At 34.6% G+C, this 24,763-nt stretch overlaps 1 protein-coding gene across 4 annotated transcripts in view; it reads right to left on the reverse strand.

Moving 5' to 3' along the window:
- The window catches only part of ATM (ATM serine/threonine kinase), a 56,468-nt gene that overhangs the window by 18,361 nt on the left and 13,344 nt on the right, over positions 1–24,763 (reverse strand). For all 4 annotated transcript variants that reach the window (XM_064409354.1, XM_064409352.1, XM_064409353.1 and 1 more), the window contains exons 19-46: positions 24,626–24,708; positions 24,381–24,536; positions 23,820–23,895; positions 23,552–23,682; positions 23,072–23,192; positions 21,817–21,993; positions 20,878–21,047; positions 20,306–20,552; positions 19,608–19,726; positions 18,384–18,510; positions 16,967–17,166; positions 15,536–15,710; positions 13,799–13,963; positions 13,416–13,548; positions 11,451–11,546; positions 10,584–10,755; positions 10,060–10,201; positions 9,257–9,433; positions 8,736–8,904; positions 6,174–6,261; positions 5,677–5,832; positions 4,802–4,910; positions 3,941–4,029; positions 3,743–3,845; positions 2,562–2,710; positions 1,957–2,061; positions 1,339–1,458; positions 247–481 (exon numbers count right to left, since the gene is read on the reverse strand). In XM_064409354.1, the coding sequence (XP_064265424.1) occupies positions 247–481; positions 1,339–1,458; positions 1,957–2,061; positions 2,562–2,710; positions 3,743–3,845; positions 3,941–4,029; positions 4,802–4,910; positions 5,677–5,832; positions 6,174–6,261; positions 8,736–8,904; positions 9,257–9,433; positions 10,060–10,201; positions 10,584–10,755; positions 11,451–11,546; positions 13,416–13,548; positions 13,799–13,963; positions 15,536–15,710; positions 16,967–17,166; positions 18,384–18,510; positions 19,608–19,726; positions 20,306–20,552; positions 20,878–21,047; positions 21,817–21,993; positions 23,072–23,192; positions 23,552–23,682; positions 23,820–23,895; positions 24,381–24,536; positions 24,626–24,708 (3,990 nt within the window). The remainder of the gene's footprint in view (positions 1–246; positions 482–1,338; positions 1,459–1,956; positions 2,062–2,561; positions 2,711–3,742; positions 3,846–3,940; positions 4,030–4,801; positions 4,911–5,676; positions 5,833–6,173; positions 6,262–8,735; positions 8,905–9,256; positions 9,434–10,059; positions 10,202–10,583; positions 10,756–11,450; positions 11,547–13,415; positions 13,549–13,798; positions 13,964–15,535; positions 15,711–16,966; positions 17,167–18,383; positions 18,511–19,607; positions 19,727–20,305; positions 20,553–20,877; positions 21,048–21,816; positions 21,994–23,071; positions 23,193–23,551; positions 23,683–23,819; positions 23,896–24,380; positions 24,537–24,625; positions 24,709–24,763) is intronic.

Genomic DNA, 24,763 nt, shown 5'->3' on the forward strand with positions numbered 1-24,763 from the left:
ACTCTTCACTAAAAATGTAATTTCTGTATTATCTACCTCATTCAGTGGCTTACACTTATGAAAAAAATTCAAAAAACATGCTCATAAAAACAGTTTATTAATAAATTCTACATAACTTAAGTCTCAGATTGATTTATTGAATAAACTTAGAATGCAGTTAATCATTAGCACTGTTAAAAAATTAAGTTCTTTTATAAACTATAAAAACCTGAACATCTGTTCCTGATCTTTCCTGAAATTTGTTACCTGAGTATTTTTAGCAGTTCTTGCCAATCTAGAGAGCTCCACTAGATGTTTGGTCAGGAGGTCTTTAATACATTCTCTTTTGGTATTTTCACTCTCCTTTTCAAGCAAGACTTCCAGAATTACAGTGCGCAGAGCCATGACAGGTTCCTGGAAATGGAAGTCACTGTCTTTGAGAAGCTGGGACTGTCTCTGCCATTTCAAATAAACATCATTCAGTTGTTGAGTAGTAACAGATCTGCAATTGTTCCCAAAAGAAAAAAGACTTGTTATTAATTTTCAGCTAACATCAGTGAAATGCAAGATGAGTAAAAAGTAAACTGCTGAGAAAGTTTAAAACCTACACTTCAAGAAATAGTGATAAAACCCTACAAGGGTTACCATATGCAGACTAAACTGGAAGCCTTCTAGTTTTAACAAACATGAAGTACAACACTCAGGTGAACTACTCCTCTGTAAATATTTCTGACTAAGCATCAAAAACTTGTGTTAAAGGTCCATCAGCAAAGGGAACCACACTCAAACATAGGGCTGCTGAAAAGACTGTAGGGTGACTTAGCTACCAAACTGACAGAACTATAGCAGAGAAAATTCAGTGTTAATAGCACTACAGAGATAAATACCTTCCTGTGATTAAAAAGCAATCTTAAGAATTTAGGAGGAATACTGATGGTAATAGAGGTCCATGAAGAAAATGATTCAAATTGAAACAGTTTTCAGTAAAGCAATGGATGTCATTAGGGAAAAGGAAAACATTTTTAGAAAAGAAACTAAAAGAGGAAGACTCAGTTACTTGAGTAAATCAGAAGCTAGGAGTATGAGGGAACCCAATATAAAGGAAAGAGAAGAGTTATTTAAAACACTATATATATGATATGAAATAACTCAAACTAGACTGCAAATTAAGCAGTCTGGAAATAAGGAGAATTAAAATTATCCTCATGTAGTGAAGGTAAAATCCTTGTCATTTTCAATATGAAGTTTGAGATGCTGGTGAATAAAATCTGTTGAGGTAATTTTAAGTTTTGTGGTATGCTTGATTACTAAAAGTCCTACAAATTGAGGAAGTGGTGTGAAACAATCTTAAGAAATCACCTGGAGAACAGCAGACCTGCATTTTCCAACTCTCCAATTAGCTGTAGTCTGCAAAGTGTTGGATATAATGAATAAACAGACTCAAGACTGCCCTTGCACAGCTCTTCTACTTCATTCACTCTGTGGATTTAACAGAAAAATAGTAGATTATTTTTATTAAATATTGGCAAGTAATTCCAAATATCCATAACATAGTTTCCATACAGTGAACAGAATTTAAACAGAAAAACTCTTCAGTCTAGAGGTAGTTTGCACAACCATTCAAATTAAAAAAAATTAAGTTTGTCAATAAATGAAAACACAGTAAGGACATAGAAACTCCAAAACTGATGTGATAGCTCAGCTAAAGAGCACTCAGCACTGGAATCCACTTAAGAGGTCCACAAAGAAAGGGATGTGTACAGGAAATGTATCTTCAATTAGCATACAAATTACATATGCACAGATGACAAACTGAAGTTAAAAAATGTAGAGTTGCAGTCTGGAAGTCGTTTTTATTCTATGCACGAGTCTTTACTTGAGTCCATAAAACCCCTTGATAGTCTTTCATACATAACCTGTAACTACAAACACACATCTCTCTCTCCCACATCACAGTATTTGCATACAATTTGTTACCTGGCATCTTTAAGACTGTCATGGAAAGCAGAGAATTCCTTATCTCGTAAAGACTGAAGAGCATCATACAATGATTCATGGTACCCTGGACTTCCTGCTTCATCTCTAATAAATAAAAGTTAACATAGAATAAAATGAAAACTGTATTTCTCTATAAAGTTAATTTTGTCTTTGTGACAGATATTTTCAGTTGAACAGTAGCCATGAATCAACACTGGTGTTTGTATATCCAGGACCTGATAACCTCTTGTGGCTTACTGAGTAATATTTTCCCTATTTTCTTATAAACTAGATACTAAAATCTCTCTCTATCCCTCTCTCATACTTAAAATACAACTACTATATGAATCAAAAATGGAAAATTTCAGTTTAACGTTAAGAACAATCAAAAAGAAGAATCACCTGTGTACAGTTTCCCAGGAAAAAGTGATGTGCATTCAAAGTAGACAAGCTTAAATGAAAAACACTGCTTTTCAATTCAATGATTAACATGAATTAGGTGACCTGCTTCACAGAAACTAGTTCTATTCTTGTCTTTTTTTTTGCTTGGATCTGACCCTATTGCCTTGTGCTTAAAGAACTAGCAAAAAGATAAGGTGGTTTACTTGACAGAAGAGATGTGGCTCCACTGCATATTCCTCCATGCTGCCTGGTAGCGTATTTCCTGCAGTTCTGCACACCACTCAGTGTTTTCATGTTCCAGCCCTTTTAAGTACATGGAAAGAGTGTGGCAAAGCCCAAAATTCTGCAAAGCCTAGAATTAAGAAAATTACTCAAAATTTATTTTCCTCCCTTATTAAACATAACAAGTATTTTTAATGGCTTTGTTGGTTTTGGAAACAAAGAACCCTTTGCAGAAAAGACAGGGCCATAACTATTTCTAAACTCTACATGTAAAATGAAAAATTTTTATTAAGACTACCAATCACACTATTGATATCTGCAACTCCAGGAAAATGTTTTTTTTTTTACTACTGTGGCTGGCATTTTTTAAAATAAATTGCCAGACTGTGCTTCAAATTAACTATCAGCACACATTTCTCCATGCCATCATTCCTGGGTGGTAAGTCAAAAGGAATTTTACTTCTTAATGAACTGTTTCTCCTGATGAGGATATGAAAGGATTAATTTCCTATTACTCCTATCTGTTTGAAGGCTATCATGTCTTTATAATTGTGACCAATTAATCAGATTACATGTCAAGCCACTATGAAGGACAAATGCAATGGAATTTTAGCAGTGATACTAAATAATTTGTGGTAAGAAATTAAAAGTACCATAGGAAAATTAAATGAGGGGAAACACACATACATCTGTGCTACATTTTTATAGAACTGGTATAAACATTTTTAGGCTAAAAAGGCAAAGCATATTAAGGATTCAAAATAACACCAATTCTTTTTATCTACTGTATCAGAAAAATCACACAGTGATTCATAGCAGAGTGGTTTAAGAATGAGATAGCAAAAATAACCAACTACATTACTTTCTATATCCTGTCATTTTAGGAGCTGGCCTAAATCTGGAATAATATTGAATATACTTATTTTTAAGTATTTCACAAAATTAATTACCCATCTGACAAGAGGACTAAGAACCTTAATGTTTTCAGAACAAATACTGAGTTGTCTTATATTACGCAATTTGGATGCCCTATGACAATGGGCTAGACTTCATGAACAAAGAGATCACTTTCAGCTCTAAAACAATTTTGGACTCCCTACAAATGACTCAATATGACGAATATCACTTCTTGCACTCATTTCCCCTTACAAAATAATATTACCTCTATTATTCCTGCCTGGCGAGTAGATGGAGAGAGGCTTGTCTCAAGGTCATATGTTACAAGTGCTTTCTCCCATACTGCTTCATGCTCATATGTTCTTATCCTGGTGTAAGTGAAGAAGAAGTTTTCAATTTAAGTTCCTTACTAGTAAAAGAAAGCAATGCCTTTAAAGAACATAAGAACATGAATAAATTATACCGTGCCAATGGCTGTAACATTCTTCCTCCACCACAGCCGTAAAGACTGTCAGGTTCTCCAATGCTTCTGTAGATGTCCATGAGAAGGTCCTAGAACATGCACCACAAAACAAAGAACTGGTTTTTTGGAACCAGCTCGAGTTAGTTTTACATAAATCATATCAGTTTGTAAATGTTTTTACAGGTAACATCATTGCTTCATTTTCCTTTATGTAGTACCTCAGCCGGCTATCATAACAGGTAAAAAAAGTTATGCAGTCTAGCCAAATTCTTCAGGCCTACTTTCAATGCTTATTTCTTAAAGATCTAGTGCTGGGCATTAGGTGGACTAGTTGAAAAGCAAAAGACAATAATAGTAAATGAGCATCAGATACACCAACTAAGCAATGCATCATGAAAGTTAAACAAGCACAGTCCTGGAATAATGAACTATGGAAAGATGCAATTTAGACAAGGCTACTGGATCAGATTTGATATATCAAACAAGCCTGAGGGAGATAATACTACTTTGGTTTTGATAATTACAACTTCTACATCACTTGCTGATTTTTAATGAATATATATGTGTGACAAAACAAACTGAAAAATATTTGGCTGGCTACCACCCTGAAATCTGCTCTTTCAGGAAACAAAGCCTGCTTTGCTGTGATTTCAGACTTGACAGTTAGTCAGTGTTTCAAATGAACAAATACTCAATTTAACGTGTCTGGAAAGCGACTGAGTTCACTTTGAATTAAAGTATGAGGAGAACATTAAAACACCTTTTTTGAATTCTACTAGATCTACTTTCAGCTCAGATGAAACTGACAATTGTAATTACACAAGAAGGTTTGCATTCAGATTGGGAAGCAAACACAAGTACCTGCAAACTCAGACCAGTTTCTTCTTTACTTTTCTCATTCAAAGTAGTAATAGGTGGTCTTTGACTTTCTTCTTCAAATGTCAAACTCTTAGCCGCTTTAAAAGAAGATCTAAAAGAAATGTTTCAATAGGAAATTTCATATGGAGAACTAAAAAAATTCTGAGACAACACTCAAGAAAAAAAAGGTACAAACAGTAAATGCAAGACTATCATATCCCTAGGTTATTCAGTATGGCTCTCCATCAGAATGAGGAAGTGATCAGTTGAGCTGGAAATATCAACATCAAGGGATTTTAACACCAAGGTGCTCTTTTGGAGAACCCCCCTAAACACACCTTATGATTTCTAATCTTTTATTAAATAAAATTGCTTTTGTGAATGCCTGAAGTGTTCTTTCCCCTGTGAAAGAATAAAAGCAATTTGTTAATGTATGTGCTTACAACCAAATTTTTGTTATATTTCCACTACCTGACAGTGGTCTGTCACAAAACCTAAATTAGTTCTATATTTTGATCTTGCTAGACCAGAAAACAAAGATAATTGTCTGTTATGGAAGAAAAGCTCCTACAAGGATCATTTAGCTCTATTCACAGAATTACGGTTATCATTCTGGGGTTTACTTTCTCCCCTTGGTTAACTTCTGCCTGTAATGTAACCAAAAGCACTAAGAAAAGTTTCTGATTACAAGTCAGCATGACACTGTTTTGAGGCTTGGATTGTATTCAAGGACTTGAAATATTTTCCATGTCCATATACACACACCAGTGGAATATTTTTACAGCTTTCTTGGTATTTCATATAACTAAAACCGAAACACTGCTGGGACTCACAAAATGTGATTCATTTTACCAGAAATGCCAGGAAACAGCACCTACCTTTCTTGCTGCTTGTCCCTATTTATCTTGTCTGCGTAGATTTCTGCGTAGAGCAAGGCTGTGAAGTGAGCAGCACAAGACTGTGCTGCTATAGCAACCTCCAGATAATTCAGATCTAGCCAGAAGCTGTCGTCAAAAACTGTACCTGAAACAGATCTGATAAAATAAAGACTTTAATACTGCTGTAAAAGACCTTTTATCTAGCATTAAACAAAATAAATCCAGTATTAACCATAAAGCTTTCTGAAGGCTAACTTTATCTTAGCCCCTGAAAAACCCATACTACAAGAAGTACATCAAGCAAAAGGGTTTAGAAAGCTCCTTCAGCATAGTTAGAACCCTTTAAGAGTAGCCATACCACTTCTGTAACAAATGCAAGGTCACTGCCATATCTTTTTTTTAACTAACATGTTCTTTTTCTTTAATCTAGAGCACCAACAGATCTTTGAACAGTCGCAATTAAATTAGGCAAATGTTTTGAAAAAGCTTGGATTCACCTCTTTTGTCTTCTCAAGTAATCAACAACAGCAAGCATGGCTCGTCGAGATACTTTATCCAAACTTCTAAAATTATGGGTTTCTTGATCTGGGATGTATATTTCAAAGGAAAGAATATAATGAACTTTTGTCATATCACATCAATTTATAAAATAAAAAGTAATTAATTTTCAGTCAAAAAAATAACTAAAAACTTCCCTGAACTGCATTTCCAAAATGAAATTAATAGTTTGTCACAAAATGTATTCCTTCTTCTTACATGATGTGACATTATAGTAATTTGTACCAGAATTTGATGAAATTATCTTTGTATTATTAGTTCATGGATTCTATTTCTTCTTACAGAATTCAGAGATGAACTAACATCACTGCAAAAAGACCTCTGGCCATTGGGCTTCCACCATGTAAGTTATTCCAAAGCACAGAAACACTTCTGACTAAATTGCTTTACTGCAGTTTTTTGAGTGCACATGGCTACACAAAACCCCCTACTTTCCACATACAAGCACATACTTTCAAAGAATCTATGTTTCCACGTACTGCTTCTGGATTAAAAAAAAAAATTCAGAGGACTACAGGTTGTGTTCTGGTGTTTGAGTTAATAATTTCTTCATTACTCTGGTCATTTCTGAATTACCAATTACAAGAAGCAAGAAATAGGGAGCACACAAGCAAAGGTTTGATTACTACTACATTAAGTAAGGTGCAGAAGTAGCAATTTCCTCTAAGGAAAGCAAAAGACACATTAAAAAGTATCTGGGCATTTTTTGTGTTCCAACAAACAGAAATGAATGTGTTCAGAAGCATATGACTCTCCCATGTCTAACTGCTTGTTTTATCCCATTTGGATCCTGATGGATTGGAATGAAATTTATCTAGATTTTCTAGGAAGAGTTTTCTCCTTGGTTTAATAGGATAACATCTTCACATCTTCTCCTTGAAGATGATTAAAATTTTTGCTTCTAATACTGATGTTCTGTCACTCCAATTTTGGAATTAACATATCTTTGCTCTGTTGGCTACTGCACCTCCAGTTCATCTGTAAACAATCATCTGTCATACAATGAGCTGTGTGCTACTTCATGGTTTTGGGTATTTTTTATTACCAGGACAGTTTTTCACCTGGAGAACTCCATTTAAAGCTTCTGTATGTATTTTCTTTTTTTTTTTTTTTTTTTTTCATTTATTGCCTCAGTAAGATTCCCTGTGTAGAATCGTAGAATTCCTTTTAGGAAGAAATCCTTCACAGACAGGATGATTAGACACTGGAGTGACTTCCCAGGGACATGGTGGAGTCACTGTCCCTGGAGGTGTTTAAGGAAAGACTGGATGTGGCACTCAATGCAATGTGTAGTTGATGTGGCAGTGTTCAGTCACAGATTAGACTCAATGATCTCAGAGGTCTTTTCCAAATTAAGTGACTGTGGTTCTGTGATTGAAGAGACTCCCATCATTTGCTTGCTGGTATTGTTGAACTAACTGCAAGTTTCTAGAACTTGGAAAAATCCCTTCATATTTTTCTTGGAAAATTGTGGGTCACCCTGTACATCTGAGCATAAATTTGTGAGTTGCAGAAAGAGTCTGTTACTTGAATTTAAAAATGTGAAAGAATACTGTTTCAGCCCAGGCTAGTGAGCATCCAAGAAAATACTTTAAAATACACCTAGCATCATTAGGGATATTTATACCACTCTTAGTAAAAATTGCAATATTAAGGGTTCCTCTTTCTCTCTGGCAACCTGAAGCTTGCCTGACTTGTCTGTAAAGAGACTCCAAGACATTGTACAGACTCTTTTTTTCAGTGATCTGTCACTGGACAAGGGAGTTAGAAGATATCACACAGTAGCTACTGCACAAAAAACCCAAACCAAACCAAATCAAAAAACAAACCTACCCTAATCTGAAATTACTGTATTTATTTCAGCTCCTGAAAAAAAGTGCATGTACCATTGCCACTGTCTAACAAAGATCTTCCTTTTACACAGATTTCTGCTAAATTCAACCACAATCTAACTGGAAAGGACATGAACCATTTGTTTAAACGGTGCTTTTCTTTAAAATGAACTTACTGCCTTTCTCATACTCTAGTGCAGTTCTTTTGGTTACAACTTCCTTTTATTTTGCTGGAATGAAACAGGTCTTCTGAATGTATAGGAAGACCATTAACAATACTGGGCAGTACTTAAAGCAAATAGTCTTCTCCAAAGGGCAAATTCAGGTGAAAATTGCTTTTTCTTGCTCTTGTTTGACCTGCCCATCAGTCATTTTAAAAGACAGTCCATGACTCAGTCTTGGCAGCACTTAACACTGGATAACATCTAAATTCAGCAAGTACTAAACATTATCCAGTTATGAATAAAAAACCAAGTTAGAAGATACTTCTGCAGTGCTGCCAATGATGAGCTTGAAAATTATTGGTATCTCCATCAATAAAGATCAGTTGGGCAGAAAATTCTAAATTCTGCCTTCCTATAAGTGTACATCATACATTTGATATCAGAAGATAGTTTTTTCACAACCAGGATTCCTCTTTTAGCTGAAACAAAAATATTATGGCATTACCTGAATCAGAATTTGGAGTACACCTAGTAGATGAGGCAAATTTGCAACAGGTTGTAAAAAACTTCTGGATATGAAGTGACAAAAGATTTCTCCAAGATTCTTCTGAGTCATGAAGAAGGATATCATGAATCAGGTATGGAAGCAAAGTCTGACACAAATCTGTTTTCACCTAGAAATAACAACACACAGCATCTGCTAAGAAAGAAATGCTTTTTGGTTGTCTTTCTCAGGTTACAACCAAACTCACAATTACCCAAACAAACATGTAATGCTTGAGAAAGAACACATACACCACTCAACAGGGCTATGCTGGCATTCACTTAAAGCAGCCATATAAAGTTCACCTATGTTTGCAATTATCTCTCACATCCTGTATTTTGAGAATATATTTTATGAGTACCTGCAATATGTGATCACAAAGGCCCTGAATTATTTAATAGCACAAATTACTACCTGCTATCAAGATATTTCTTTTGTGCATCACAGCACACGTACATGTAAAAATGTATGATTTAACTCACCTCACACAGTGGCTTCATCAACTGCAGAACTTCATTTTTCACACCTCCACTGCCCAGTATTGAACTAGTTAGGTGCTTGATCCAGGTCTCATGAGTTTCTCCCAGAGGAATCCACAGGTTTGTGTCATCCAATCTTTCTAAAGGAGCCTCTGTATCATTAGCAGACACTACAAGAAACTACAAGGAAAATATGCATATTGCAAATATCAAAAAAATTCTATGGCACCTAAAAAAAACATACTGCAATGCACAAATTCAAACATATTAACTATTACTAGTCCTTCCATTGATTAACAATATCAATTTTGTTCATATAAATGTAAAATTTTCCAAGGAAATGTGAAAGTATTAAAAATAAAATTTTACTGGTGACATCAACAAGGTCACATTAGACATCACATTTAATTTACAAATAAAAAAAATTGAAAATTAGGAAATGTCTCATTTATGCACTTTTAATTATGCACTATTTCTGACTTATTTTTTGCATCAAATAACACTGGAATTCTGAGAAAACATTACATTGTCCATTAGGTAATCAAAAATTGTCTAAATGAAAGCACAGCTTTCTAATGTCAAAATAGTAATTTCCAATGTGAAGGGAAAGCTGCAACTGGTGCAACAGAAATGATAAACAGACATACAAAAGCAATCAGATTTGCAATTATATTGATACCTTTGATAAATGCCAGATTTGGTATCATTTACCTCAAACATATTTTCAAATTCACTTTTTAAAAAAGGTAGATATTTTCTTTTTTCTCTACTGTGTATGCCATTCATATAAGGTGTATCAGAAATACCTTTTTCCTGGATGTTCTGAAAGGCTGTAGATAGATTAACATGGGATCAGCTTTACTTTTATAAACTTCCCAAAATTCATTGCCAGACTTGGTGGCTAATATGTTCTTCAAACAGGAAACAGCAGCAGCTCTAACATCAATACTGAAAAAAGAACATACACAACATTGTTATCGTTAATTTCATTCAGGTATTTGATTTTCAAAATCACCTTTGTAAGTACACAAGACAAATAATTCCACCACCTACGGTGCCATTGCATACTTTTTTGCAGAACAAAACCTGAGTATTTACTCCACAGCACTGCTGTCCTCTACAGCACACAGGAGACCCTCTGGCTTGCATCCAACTACAGAATTTCTAGGAAACATCTAAGATTGACTGGGTAAATAATCTGAGCCTTGGAGAAACACATGGCTAGTATTAAGAACAGTTTCAGAGAGTTACTCTGAGGTGATCTGAACAATGTGCAACTTAATAGCTCCTATATTGCTTTTGAGTTAACTATATAAATAAGTATACTCACCAATTATCTGTCAAAGCAGCGTTTATTTGAATTAACATTTTGAAGACACACTGAAGTTTTCTGTCTTCAAGTAAATCCGCTGCTCTAGAATCCAGTGCATTTTCGGCACGCTGAAGAGCAGTGGTGGAGAAATCCATGGGACCTATTTCTCCCAAGCAACTTCCAACAGCCTCTGCAAATGCATGTCATTTTATAGTCATAGGCACACTAAAACAAGGTCTCATCCTACTTTTAGAACTGAGACTGTTATGGGGTAAAAAGCAGCAAACATTTATAAATAATCACTTAAGGAGCTTTATGATTAAAATTACATGTGAACAAATCTTGCAGCTTAAGACTCATAAATATTACAGTTATGCTTTTTAACTCAATTTTCTAGGAGTGCCTATGTCTCTGGATTTTCCAGCTTGTATCAGATATGTCTTTTATGTTTGCTACTGCCACAGACCAGCAAATGGAAAAGGTCAGAATTACTCATTTTCAATCCCTACAGAGTATGGTAAATACAAACAGAAGTCTGTGTGAGCCCAAACAGTAGACTGCAAATTCAGGAAGAATTAATCTGTATTTTACATAAAAATGTGTATCAATGTGTTCCTCATTCTCTTTCCAGACAAAGTATTTTATCAAAACACACAACAACTGGAAAAAATAAAACAAAAACGTGACCTTGAAAATAATTTTTAACAAGAGATATTAAATGTTCATTAGAAAAAACCCAAAATCTACTTCCCTGCTCTTTCCTTCACACTCTGCAGGTGTATTGAAGTGGAAAGCACAGTGGGAAGTAACACTGAGAACAACCACAGTTTCAGTCTGGCGTTTGCAATGACAGCCATAATTTACTGGTGGGTCTAATTAACTTACCCAGCACTGCTTTTTCTCCTGTGTGGTTAACTGCCATCTTGGACAGCTGCAGTAAGCTCACCACCAGTTTCACTATTACAGAATCTTCTGGCTTTTCTATCATTCAGAAAGAAAAACAGATGCCAAGCATGTCAGTAAATTTGTAATGTGAAGTTATTAGAAGAAAACATTGCTTCAGTGTCTTTTATCTACAAATGTCAATATGCATTATTAATGCTGAAGCAAGATGGTATTAAACAGTACATCAACTAAATTACTGATTTTTCTTATTCATCATGGCTTGGAAAAATGTCTGTGTATTTGAATAAGCCAAAGAATCCCCAAACTAGAATGCATCTATGCTATTATTTTCAGTGTTTTAATGCAAAAATTATAATTAAATACATGAAATATTAGCTTAAGTTGGTGTAAGAATGCTATTTGAAATAGTGAAGGCACACTATGTGGCTCCACTGATAGCCCTTAAGTTAATGTCATCATTCTGTCCTAAATCTGAACAAGGAATACCTCAAAATTAAGCTTTCTGACAGGAATTTTTAAGAATTTGATTAGCTTTCAGTTGCCAAACTAACTTTGCCAAATTATAAACTCTCAAGGGTACTTCCTTGCATATTTGCTCCCTGCCTGAGGTCTTCTTTTAAAATAAACATTCCAAACAAAATGGTCTAGGAAAAAATATGATGATTTGTCAGTGTAAGGAAGAAAAAAAAAACCCAAGAAAGCAGTTCTTTTAAAAAAGTACTGATTGGAGTACAAACCTGGAATCGGACTTTATGCTTACTTGATGTCTTTAGAAAAATGAATACATAGAATAATAGATTTGTAAGTGCTTAACAGAATTTTATTATAAGGCAAAATCCCCATTAAGCTTGGCAGCCCATCTCCAGCAAAGCAAGAGAAAATACTTTTCAGGGCTTGCCTGAGCACATCTTCACACCTAATAATCTCTGTAAAATATGTCCAACTCCTTTTAAGGTCAGTAATGTTGCTAATCTTCATAGTAAGTAGTAGTAAGTGCCATGGTGAATGTAGTTTGAAGAAATAACATGGTTTCTTTTGTATAACTGCTCCCAGATTACTTAATCTGTTCTTGTACTGTGATAAAAGTGTTAAGCACTCCCTACTATGCTTCATCATTCCATTCACCAGTTCATACAGCTCTATCTATTCCTATTCAATCTCTTTTCCAGTCTCACAAGGCTCTCCTCTGATGGAAGTTGTTCCACACAAGCTTGTTCAAAGCTTGTTCAATAACTCTGTTCAAAGAGAGTTATTTGTAAAATTCAAAATGCACTTGCACCATGGCATTACAACATGGCCTTACAATTCTTATCCAAATTTTACTTTGTACTTGTTTACAATTAATCACATAATCTTTCTGTCATGCACACAAGCTGATGAAGACTTGACATAGAGGAGAAAAGTGAAATGGTCTGGCACAATTATCTGAAAACCAAGCTAGGAAGCAACTGCATCTGAACTGAGGGCTGAAACACAATCTTGGCACGTGTCAAAATGCAACTAACCTAAATGCTACTATTTGTTCTGAGTTTTACTTTCTAACATGCCTTTAAAAATTTGAAGCTGTGTTCCATTTAAAAGAGTAGGGAGATTCATATACAAGAAAACACATTAAGCAACCACAAATCAATACACTTCTACATTATCCTGGTCACTCACAATCATACATGACCCATGCCAAATGCTTGAAGGGTATGTTATCCTCTCTGTCATGTAACATCTCATCTGTTTATTTATAATTAACTTTGCTAAAGATATTTTTGATGTTGCATGAATCATAAATGTCAATCTACTCTGTGTAGATTATAACATGATTATAATTATAATATGATTACATTGTTAAACACACCAAAAAAATTTCTATGTCAAATTAGAATAGGCTACATCACTAAACACTTAAAACCAGGTAGAAAAGAAATAAAACACATAATCAGACATCAGTACCTTGGAAAATTTTCAGGAGATCCTTCATCTGATCTTTATACTGTTCCAACTTTTTGCGTAAATCATACAGTCCTTCAAGCCGTGTCAAGGGCAGTGAATCACAAACCCCAACCGAGAGAAAGTGATTAATTTCCTGCAAAACAACACTGTATTAAGCACATACAACATACAAATAAAGGCTTCAGGTAAAGAATTGGCTCTAAGCAAGCTCACAATGTGGATGCAAAGTAAAAATGGAGACATACGAGTATCTCCGTGACTGAAACCAGCAACAAAAGAATCCTTGTGTCTCATTTAAATTAGAGTTAGAAAATTATTCTTCTGTGGGAAGTTTGCATTACAAAACCCACTATGCTGTGTGATGTATTTTAAAATGTAATTACCTCCAAAAGAGAATATGGTCCTTTACTGTATTTTATTTTCTGCTGAGTTGCTCGCAAATCTTTAAAAGCAGGGTATTCAGGAAAAGGATCTAAGCACTTGATTGCTAGGTACAGACTTTCATTATCCTTATTATCTATCACCAGGTACTTCAACAAGCCTAGCACCTGAATATAAAAAGTAAATTAAAACAAAAAAAGACAGAGAAACATTTTTGAGCCATATTTTTTATTCAGGTTATAAAGTTTGCATTTCTCTAAGTTTCATTAAACTAGTAATATCATTTATTTACACTGTTAAAAGTTGTAAGATTATTAGAGGCTTGGGGAAATCACAGATACATTCTAGAATGGTGGAGCATTTTTGCTCTTCCTCCTCTCAAACAGAAATCAAAGCTTTTACTATCCCAGCCTGAAGTTTTGTTCTGTCTTTTGATAAAGCTAATTTCAAATGCTGGCCAATATGATTTCTATGATATTCACAATAATTTAACAACACACTGCACCCAAGCATTTCTGGAGTTATTAGGAATTTCCTGTTCTCACTAAAGTGCTGGTAATTTGGAATTTAGACAAACGCCTATATATCATACCTTACTACCCAAATCACTGAACTCTGGCAGAATTTGTATAACAACGTATCTACATCAATGGGGTACCATACTTTCTTTGAAAAAACATTGTGCTTATGCCTTACTTAAAAATCAGTGCAACTGCATATTAAATCCAAGCACCTCTGAGGTGTTTCAAACCTAAATGATGAGGGTTTTATTTGAAGACTTGTATTTACCTGAAAATTATTAACTAGCCTCCATTCAATGCTAGAAGAAAAAATAAAAAAGAAGAAACTGTCAAGTGATCACTAGAGGGTGGGCATCCCTGCAGGAGTATGATACAAGAAGGTTTCACATTTGACATCAGTTCCAATTCAGTTCAGAGAAATTTCCTTCCTCCCTGCTTTGTTCCTGCCCAGGGATACCCTGACACGTGGCCTTTGCAGATGTGCAACTGTTTACACAGACAAATTGTAAATCTGATCACAATCAAGAAGCTGTGAAACAAGACTGCCAGGTTATTTTCAGCCGGGTTGGCACAGGCCTCCAGCTGAACTGGAAGCACAAGGAGGAGGACAGCACAGGGCTACAGTGCAGCCATGCAGATGCCTACGGTACAGCAGAATCAGATTAAGCCAGAAGGCAACATGAGGACTGAAGTGCAACAGGCACACTCTTCTCACCTACAGCTACTAATTTTAAGTCTCTGAATCCTCCTATATTTTCACCCTCAGGAGAATGCACATAAAAATCAAAACTAGAGGGGAAATAGTGCTTATCACACAGCAGAAACTGCTTTGCTTCCCTTTTAAGGCCTATGTACTACATTTAATGATAATTTATTAAATAAATAGCTGAACTACTGAAATCCATTCTCTGCACACATTTCCTCTTTGTCCTTTAGACATCTCCTTGTACCACAAGTCTTCATCGTATTTCCTATTAAATCATTGACAGAGTTTAAGGAGTTGCTTAGCTGCTTGATGTGCTGTTTGGCAAAACAGTAGAACCAAAAGTGAAGTTGCATTTAAAAAAATTAAAGGCACAGTGTTACATCCAAAATAATAGTTTTTATATAAATGTAAAAAGAAATTAAAATTCAACACGAGTACAGATAAAGCCTTAAGAACAGTGAACATGAACTGGAAAACTAACAGGTAAGGCATAAGCAGCATCACAAAACTACCTGCTCCTGGATCTGAGACTGGTCCATGGCAAGAGGTATCAGGGTTCCTACAATAACACGAAGGTGGGTCTCCAGAGCATCACTGCAACACGTAACTGCTGTGTGGCAAACATGGTGCAGCAGATCACAGCAGAGCGAGAAGCTGCGCATGGATATGTCTCTGATTACCATGGGTCTGTCACAGGAAACAAAGTGGAATTAAAGAAATACTAATTGGCACTCTCTTGAGTATCAGCTTTTTATACATCAAGGGATAATAAGGGAAAAAGAAAAGACAGTCAGGACAAATTAGTTCTAAACTTTAAAATTTATCAACTCAATCAATCAGCTCTAAAGACTTAGCTCAGGAGACACAGAGAAACTGAAACAGTGAATCTGACTGATCGCTTTAGAAAATAGAATAAAATATTGTTAAAAAATAAACACAAGAAAATAAAATCCCCAGAAGGGTTTTAGATTATTATTTGTCAGGACAATCTTGACAGAAGTAGAAAAAAATGGAAACGTGGTCTCTGAATCCTCCTCTATCTAAAATGACCATTAGTTTAAAAAAATTAGGTTGTAAAGAACACCTGGAGATTATGTAGTGCAGCTTCCTCCCTTAAGTAGTGTCAGCTTCAAATTCAGATCAGGTTCTCAGGGTTTTATTGAGCTGAATTCTGAGGTCCCTCTGAAAGAAAGTGTTGCACTCCAGTGCATCAGCAGCCCCTGCCCCAGCATAATAATGCCACAATAATGGCATTTACTATAAAATCCACACATCTCTTCAACATCTCAGGGTATGAAATGCTTCAAAGCAGCCAAGGAATCAATTTATACATAAACTCAGACACATGTAGGCTAATAACTGTCTGGGAAACCTCAAGTTAAAGCTCAAGTAAGAAAGTATCTGTAATCTTCTTATGCAAAAGGCGAGAACCCCACTTAAATTTTTACCTGATGAAGGACCAGTTTTCCCAATCTGAAGGCAAGCGAAGATAATGTGTACAATTCTCACTTTGCTATAGGTACTTAGGGGTGAGAATGTAAATGTCAACATTCTTATTAACTCAATAAGCACATTTTCTTTGACATGTGCTTACTTTGCACTTAACTCCACATTTTTAGTTTTTCTCCCATAACACTTAAATTCCCTGTCATCAAAATCTCCTAACACTGCTTATTTCTACAATTTGATAGCCTATTACAGATACAAAACCTGCAATATAGCAAACATCTAAATATAAGGCTAGCACAAAACATTCCCTATTTTAGTAAGAATTCTGTGTTTAAATTCTGAAATTATAAAAGAATAACAAATTTATTTTTTCATTTTATCAAATTATAATTAATTTTATAGTTTAATGAACATCTGCTAGCAATATCAGAATGTAAGGTTACATGAGCAAGGGAGCACAGACAGGAAGAACTAGAGATAATTACTTTGTTTACCTGCTGTTGATGTGGTGAATCAGGGTGTAAATTACATCTCTGAGGACAAAAGCCCAGGCTCCTCCTAAACTGTTTTTGATCTCTTTGAGTAACAGACCAACAAACAAGTGATAAATTATAAGAACTCTGTGTTTCTTATACATGTTTTTTGTTTCTGATGCATGCTTACAAAGAGCTAGAAGGATTTTCTGGAATGAATCCTAAAAATGAATAAAATATGAGTAGAAAAAATTATTCATAATGCCAATAAAGGTATCTAGAAAAAACTTTTAAAACTTAAAACCTAACATGGGCAAAACAGCCTCATTTTTTTATTGCTTTAAACAAACAAAAGACCTATAGAGAAACCAATTCTCCAAATAGGACTATAAGCCATATACCCCTTCATTTTCCTTTCTTATTCCCCCTACATGAGATATGCTATGCACATTTTTCAGAAAGCCAAACAGTGACGTTTGGCTGTCTATCAACAGAGAAACACCAGTTAAAAACCATGAAAACATCAGGTAAGAATTCAACCTGTGTTTCTTCAAACACAATGTTCATATGTGCAAGATGCACTATTTCACAGAACACAGCACTACAGGCTGCAACTGTTACAACTGTAAATTTATAAAACACTAGGCAGGTTGTTTAACATTTTAAAAAACTTACTCCACTGGCTGGCAATATTAACTTTTACACTCAAAAGATTTAGATAAAACACGGTTTAGAAAAGTTTTTTTCCTATTTTTAGATTATTTATAGGTAGGCAAAGGAAGTTGTTGACAACATATGCAACAAAACAGCATAACTTTAAACAGATACTTTTCTAAGGAACAAACTTAGAACACAGTAAAATATTTATGATTTATTGCAAGGCTGTATAACTTCCTATGTCCTATATCTGTTTTAACAAATGAAAATCAAGTGTCAAAAAACATCCCTATGTATAAAATTTTCACACTGTCAGTAAAAGTAAGTAAATTTATATTTTAATTGTAGGCTGTATTTAGTTAAAATTGACCAAGTATAATTATTTTAGAACATTCTTCAAACACATGACAAATATGCCACGTTCTAAACAGGTACACAGAGATTTCCTCAACCTTTAAAGTAAACTACTCTACTTTATATGTATTATATAATGCATATAATTACGTAGTTTACACAGTTACATGAGACACATTACATACATAATATATTATTTAATGAAGTAATATAATTATATAATGCACATAATTCTGTCTCTGAATTTAGGACATCTTCCACGTAAAAAGGCAAACAAATGACTAGAAAAGGGTCTAATGTTGTTCATTTTCTTCATAGAGAAATTATGAAAATGTCTAATTTAACTAAAGGGTACCCATAATAGAAATTTTGAATTCTACAGGAAATAAATTCATCATTTTCTTACATCATACATCATCATACTTACAGGGCTTTTAGAAAGAACTGCTACAATACTTTTTAATTTGCTTTTATGACAGTTGCTGATATAGTCCAAGGTTGCCTTAATCACAGAAGATGGAAAATGAGGAGGATTAGGAGCAGGATCCAGTTCTCTAAATGAATAAAAAAGAGATTTATATTTTTCTTCTTAGAAGTCAAACCACTTGTATTTAATACAGTGTCTTAATGAATAAACACATTAATCCCTAGAAAATATCTGCTTTCAGTAAGAAGCATCAAAAGCACCCAGAAAAGTGACATGCAGCTTATTTTGCAGCTGCTTGTTGTTCTTCTATGGTAGCTTTCAAAACTGTACTTTCTTAGCATTCTTTCCCATATTTTTGAAAGACCATAGTGTTAAAACTCCCCACATTTGTCTCATCTAAGGTACTTAGCACAAAAATCTAGTTATAATTTATGTGTAAATCTTCTGCATTTTGTAACTGTGAGAACAATTTGGTGGAGAAAAAACAGGGTAGTGAAATTTTCTCGGACCTCAAAAAGAAAAGAAATGCATCATGGTAGTAAAAAAGGCAGATAAACTAAGTTTAATCACTCTTGTTCTTGCCATTTCCTTCTTAAAAAGAGCTTTGTTTACAAGCTTCTCAGCCACTTAACTTTTGGCAGATCTTCTGAGAAATGCTTTGGATTCTTTCAATTTACTGTTTTTACAATAAAGGTATCTTCTTCAAGAACTTTACAAAATGCAATGGTTTTCCAAAAAGTTTGTATCTGAAGATAAAAATCTGGGTAATTATATGTAAGTAGGGATATTTTAGGACAACAACAAAGACTGAAAATGTAATAAACATGAACATATTTGTGCCACTAGGCTATTTCTATAAATTAAAAATTTGCTTATTTGGCATTGCTTAACCAATCTCCTTACCAAAGACAAGAGCTGCCACTGCAACTAACAAACAGTTCACTTTCCCTCTCCATGACTTCAAGTTATTAAAAACCATTCAATCATTTTAATTTATAGACTAGAACCTGACCAATTTTACACAGGGCAGTCCATCTAGGTTTGAACTCATCTCAACTGGCAGTGCCGCAACAGCCCAGAGAAGGTATGATTATGATAAATCATTACTAGTAACAATAAACCCTCTTAGCTTCAGGGTTACCTGTTCTTATGCTCAAAGTGCACATTTTAAGGCACAATGTTACACAAACACACTAAGCATTCAGAAAATCTGCAAGTGCATACCTTATGTATTTACTTAGATGAGACCCTTCTTCGACTGTGGTACCAGCTGGTTCATGTAAAGTCATCAACAGTTCAACCACGATCTCTGGCAAGTTATTATGAAATAAATTGTCCATTTGCTACAAGAAGAAAAATAGCATTTTAATTAGAAAAAGGTATTTCAGCCAGAATTATTTCTTTGGCTTCTGAGAAAGCCTACTTCTTGTCTAGATTCTCTACTTCTTCCATCATCCATGACATACAATTCATTCATAAATTAAGCCTGGTTAAGCTTCTCTATGGCAGTGACAGGAAGAACAATCTGCTTTCCTACAGTATATATATATAAAAAAAGTTTCACTTTACTACTAGTTCTGAACATAGAGTCTGCCTCTGGAGAAGAAGACTCATCATAAAGCATTAACAAAATATTTTAAGAGGAAAGTGTGAGATATATGACAGAGAAACTCAGGGTTGTACAATGAATGGTAAAAAAAAATTATTGCACTATGAAAAAAATTATGCTTCAGTCAACTTTCTGCCTGAAAGTTTCTATTGAACAGTTCCTTGAAATCCTTGGGATAAAAATTCATCTAGTCTGAATTTAATAAAATATTACTTTTGCACCTATAAACTGGAACTATTTACATAATACATAATTTTTTCTTTCTGGTCTGTTAAACACCGTAGAACTCAATTTACACATTTTAAATGGATACCTGTTTTCCTAAGCAGTTTTCATCCTTAAGCATGTCATAGACTTTAGAAGCCATTTCTCTTTGCTCTGTTACTTCACTCTTTTCATGGCTTTGATAGGCAAAGTATGGGAGGATATTTACAAGTAATTTTGGAAAGCAGTCTGCCAGAACTTGTCTCCAGTCCTTCTCAATCTTGTTGGCAAGTGATTTCACATCTTCAAACTGACTTCTAATCACCAGGTGTGGAACCAAAACTTTGTAACAAGACCTACATGTAGTAAATACATTTCCAAAATGTCCTTAAATTACTTTTTAGAAAAACCTTGAGCATCACATAGTAAATACCATTCCTCTATTGTATAACTAAACTTCCAATCATTGTTTAGCTACTGCTACACACACACACACACAAAAAAAAGAAAATCTTACCTGCATAAATATAATACACACGATGTTTGGAATACATTTCAGAAGTTCTCAACACATCACCTTACAACAAAATCCTGATGCATTACTGCATTTAGCAATTTGAGACCATGTGTCAAAATTGTACATAAAATCTAAATAATACTTTCATCATATAGCAAACTCACCTGTAGAACTCCTCAAGGCTAGCATAGTTCAGAAGAACATAAGGAAAAGCAGACAGGCTATATCCAGTGTCATTTATTTTCAGCCACTCCATCACCAAATAGTCTAAATGTGATGTCATGAAGTCTTCTATACTTTTATAGCCAAAAATGTCAGACACTTTTTTCAAAACCTGAAATGCATGAATTAATAATGCAAAAATAGCATTAGAGAGTACATGGTATTATGGCAAACTGACAACATTACACCTCCATGTGTGCCCTCCAGCCTTTTAATGAATATTTGTGAAACTCAGCCCCTCTTTAGCATAAGCCATTTTACTATTTGTATTGCCATATCTCACAAGAGTGCAATCCAGGAACTACAACTAACCCATGTGAGTTAAGAAAGGACGGCCAGTACCCATTTTTCAGGGTACAGACTGTGTGCAAAACCATGAAGCAGTGAATAGAAAGAAAGGATAAAAGGAACACAGGCACTTAAAAAATTACTGGCATGAAAGGCTGAAGTATGAACAGCAATCATTTCAGTACACTCTTGTGAACTTCAAAATAGAATTCCACAAGACACATACCATCTTCCAATACAATGCACTAATTTTACCTATTTTCCACATAAAAAACTTGCTTCCTCTGGGTAGAATGATTTTTTAAAATGAGATCTGCAATATTCAACATATAAAAGTCTATTTGTAGTTCAGATCTGGGCTTTGAACATATAAGATTTACCATTGCAAGTGCCTTTCACGATTTCATTATTTCTATGTAAGTCATGAAATATAAAGACAAATTAATTCAGCTATATAAGTATCATATTAGTTATACCTTTACAATACTTAACAAATTTCAATACTGAGCAAAACATCTTGTAGTCTTCCAATCTTAATCTTCTAATCTAACCTTAATTTATAACCTAAATATCAAATGAAATCTCAGACTTGCCTTTTTCACCAGGTGAGGCTCTAATCCATTCTCTTTCACAGACTGGCAAATAGCAAACAGAGCTTGCTTTTCACAGACTGGACTGCAGCACAGAACCATGGTTATAAGCATCAGCAAAACTGCTTTTCCATTAGTCTGTTTGTCCAAAACATCTTCAGGACTTGCATCACCCCTGACCTACAATAAGAAATTATGAAGACCTTGAGCATATATTCTGTTAAAGCAATTTCCTAGTTAATAAATCAGCATAAATAACTTAAAATTAAGGGCACTGACATAAATATGGCTGTACAAGTCAAGTCTGCTTTTTTAACTCCTTGAGGCATATAGGGAAGAACTGCCTTGTTATTTAAATGCAGTTCTCCCCCTATTAAGACACTGCGTTGACAAGTGATTAGTTTAAATAAAAGTTACAAGAAACTGAAGTGAAAGGCAAAAGCTAACAGACACCACTAAGCTCAGGGGACAGAACAAGGACTCAAAGCAACACAGAAATCAGATGATGACAAAGAGCTGGAGGTGACAGTACAGAGAGATGAAAAAGATGACAGAAAGAGGAGGCCTCAGCAACAAGACCACAGCAGACAAAGGGAAGAGAGACGACATGCAGGGAGGTAACAGCATGACAGAAAAAAAGGGAAAATTATGAAGTAGATGACTTAACATGGTAGCAAGGAAGGAAGAAAAGGGAAAGACACTAAAAGAAAAATTAAATTCCACAGTACTACATCACACCATTGTATTTCCAGTCACTGCACTGAAGCGTAACTTTTCCTTGACTTCAAGCCTTTTCTGAATAGCTCAAATTTTGAAGCAAATCTCAGTTTTGAAAACCACTGCTGTAATACCACCGGAAACACGATCTTTCTGAAATTTACAAATCTGGTTTAATACTATGTAAACACATTATTTAATTTACACTGGTCCTTATTCATTATTTATATGTTTTCTAGATCATTGAGGCTACATTTTTCTACGATTCGTGTTACAGCACTGAACCTGCCAATAACAAATAGTATGATAAAGAAGAGCAGTCTGAAACATATAGTTTACAAACTTACAAACTTCTAATGTGGGCAAAACAGTGAGTGACATGATATGAAAGGAATTTTCTGACTATCATTTTGTTTCACAAGCTCAGATTACCAGAAGTCCAGAATAATTAATATTTTCAGAAAACTAAACATGATCACGTTAAAGGTAATTTTATTCAAAACATCAAAACTAGGCAAAACTAATGACTAGATGCTGGTACCAGATTGCTCATTCCTTCCTGAACTCTGAGGTATGCATTCTCAAAAGCCTTTTGCTGGAGCTTCAGGGGAAGAGGTCTTGACATTCCAGAAGAATCTCTCTGTTTCACATCTTGAAACAAACTTTAAAAAAAAAAAGAACACTAATTATTAGCATAACACTACAAAATTACTGTATGTTGTGCATACCAATAAGGTTCTGATTTTCTGAATGTAATTATTTTTGTCTTAATTGCCTTATATAGATTTTTCTTTATTTTCTTACAGAGCAGTTTCTCTATATATATCGATTTCTCACATCACAGAATAATTGAAATGCAAAGTTGGAACACTTCAACAAAATCTGATAGGCTTTTATATTCTGACAAAATTGCAGTTCCAGAAGTGTCGAAAAGAGCAGCTATGCAGTAGCAGAAGTGACATCCAGTTATTGTGAAATTAAGCATTACTCCTACAAACAGAAAAAAAATCTACATTATCACCTGGTAATTGACTTTGCAGCAAGAATGCGAACTTGATGGTGACTGTCTGCAAGGAAATGTGGGAAAGCATCACTCACAGGGACATCTTCATTTTTCACATTAAGGATTGCCCACTTGCAATGAGGATCAACCTGAAGAAAATTAATATTGTGATTCAAAATGTACAGAAGATACACTGCAATATGCAAAAGATATTTAGACACTGTTTTTAAATACATCTTAAATAAGTATTTAGTAAGCTAATGAATGTCAGAAAATCTGGGGTTACCTCAAGCAGAGTTTTCATGCAATTTAAAAGGGCCACTCTTACTGATGCTGTGCACTTCCCTCCTTGAGATAAATGCCTAAAACAAGGAATACTCAATTAACAGAAAAAGTTGTCCAAAATTTTGAGAAACACTCTAGCAAGCTAGTTTCTGCTGCTCACAGTTGACTCTTTAGTGCTCCACGGGCATGCTTGGGAGGACTTGAAATTTTTATTGGTAATTGCAAACAATATTCTTTTTGGGTTGCTGAAATTCAGCTCTTGTCATAATTACTGATACCATTCAGCATAGAATCAGTCTTTGTTTATATACAGCCGTGGTAGTGTTCATTATTCTGGTACTACCTTAAGGATTAATTTTTTGGTACAAATATAGAATGACACACAGAATCTGAGAAGTTAAATGCTGCATAAAGATTCCACAGTACACAAAAACAAGACAAAAAAAAATAAAACAACCAAGCAAGACACATAACAGCACTACAATCTTCTTACTGATAGCAAAGATAAAAACTAAAAATCAAAAATTTTATGTACAACATACTCATGAATTAAATAACTTACCAGAAAGCTCCAACAACTGTCAAAAACTGTCCTTTGGCATTTCCTGCCTCTTCAGCAGGTTCTTTGAACTGGGCCAACCCTGCAGCTATAGGGAGCAAATTATTCAGGATTACTTTACAAACTTCTTGATCTCGACGATACAAAGAACACACATTACTGTAAAGAAAGAAGAAAAAAAATATGTTGAAAAAGCCACCAAATCCCCTGAAATAGATGTAAAACATGCTGAATAGTTTCTTTCTTACGAAAGAGGCTTAAGAAGCATTTCAACATCCACTGCAGGCAAGAGGTGTTCTTCAGTAGGGAGCTCCTTCAACAGGATCAAGTACTGCGGAATAAAAAACCCAAATGGAATAAAAAGCCCAAACAAAACTAAAATTATA

This window comes from Passer domesticus, chromosome 2 (genome assembly GCF_036417665.1).
Source record: "Passer domesticus isolate bPasDom1 chromosome 2, bPasDom1.hap1, whole genome shotgun sequence".
Lineage (NCBI taxonomy): Eukaryota > Metazoa > Chordata > Aves > Passeriformes > Passeridae > Passer > Passer domesticus.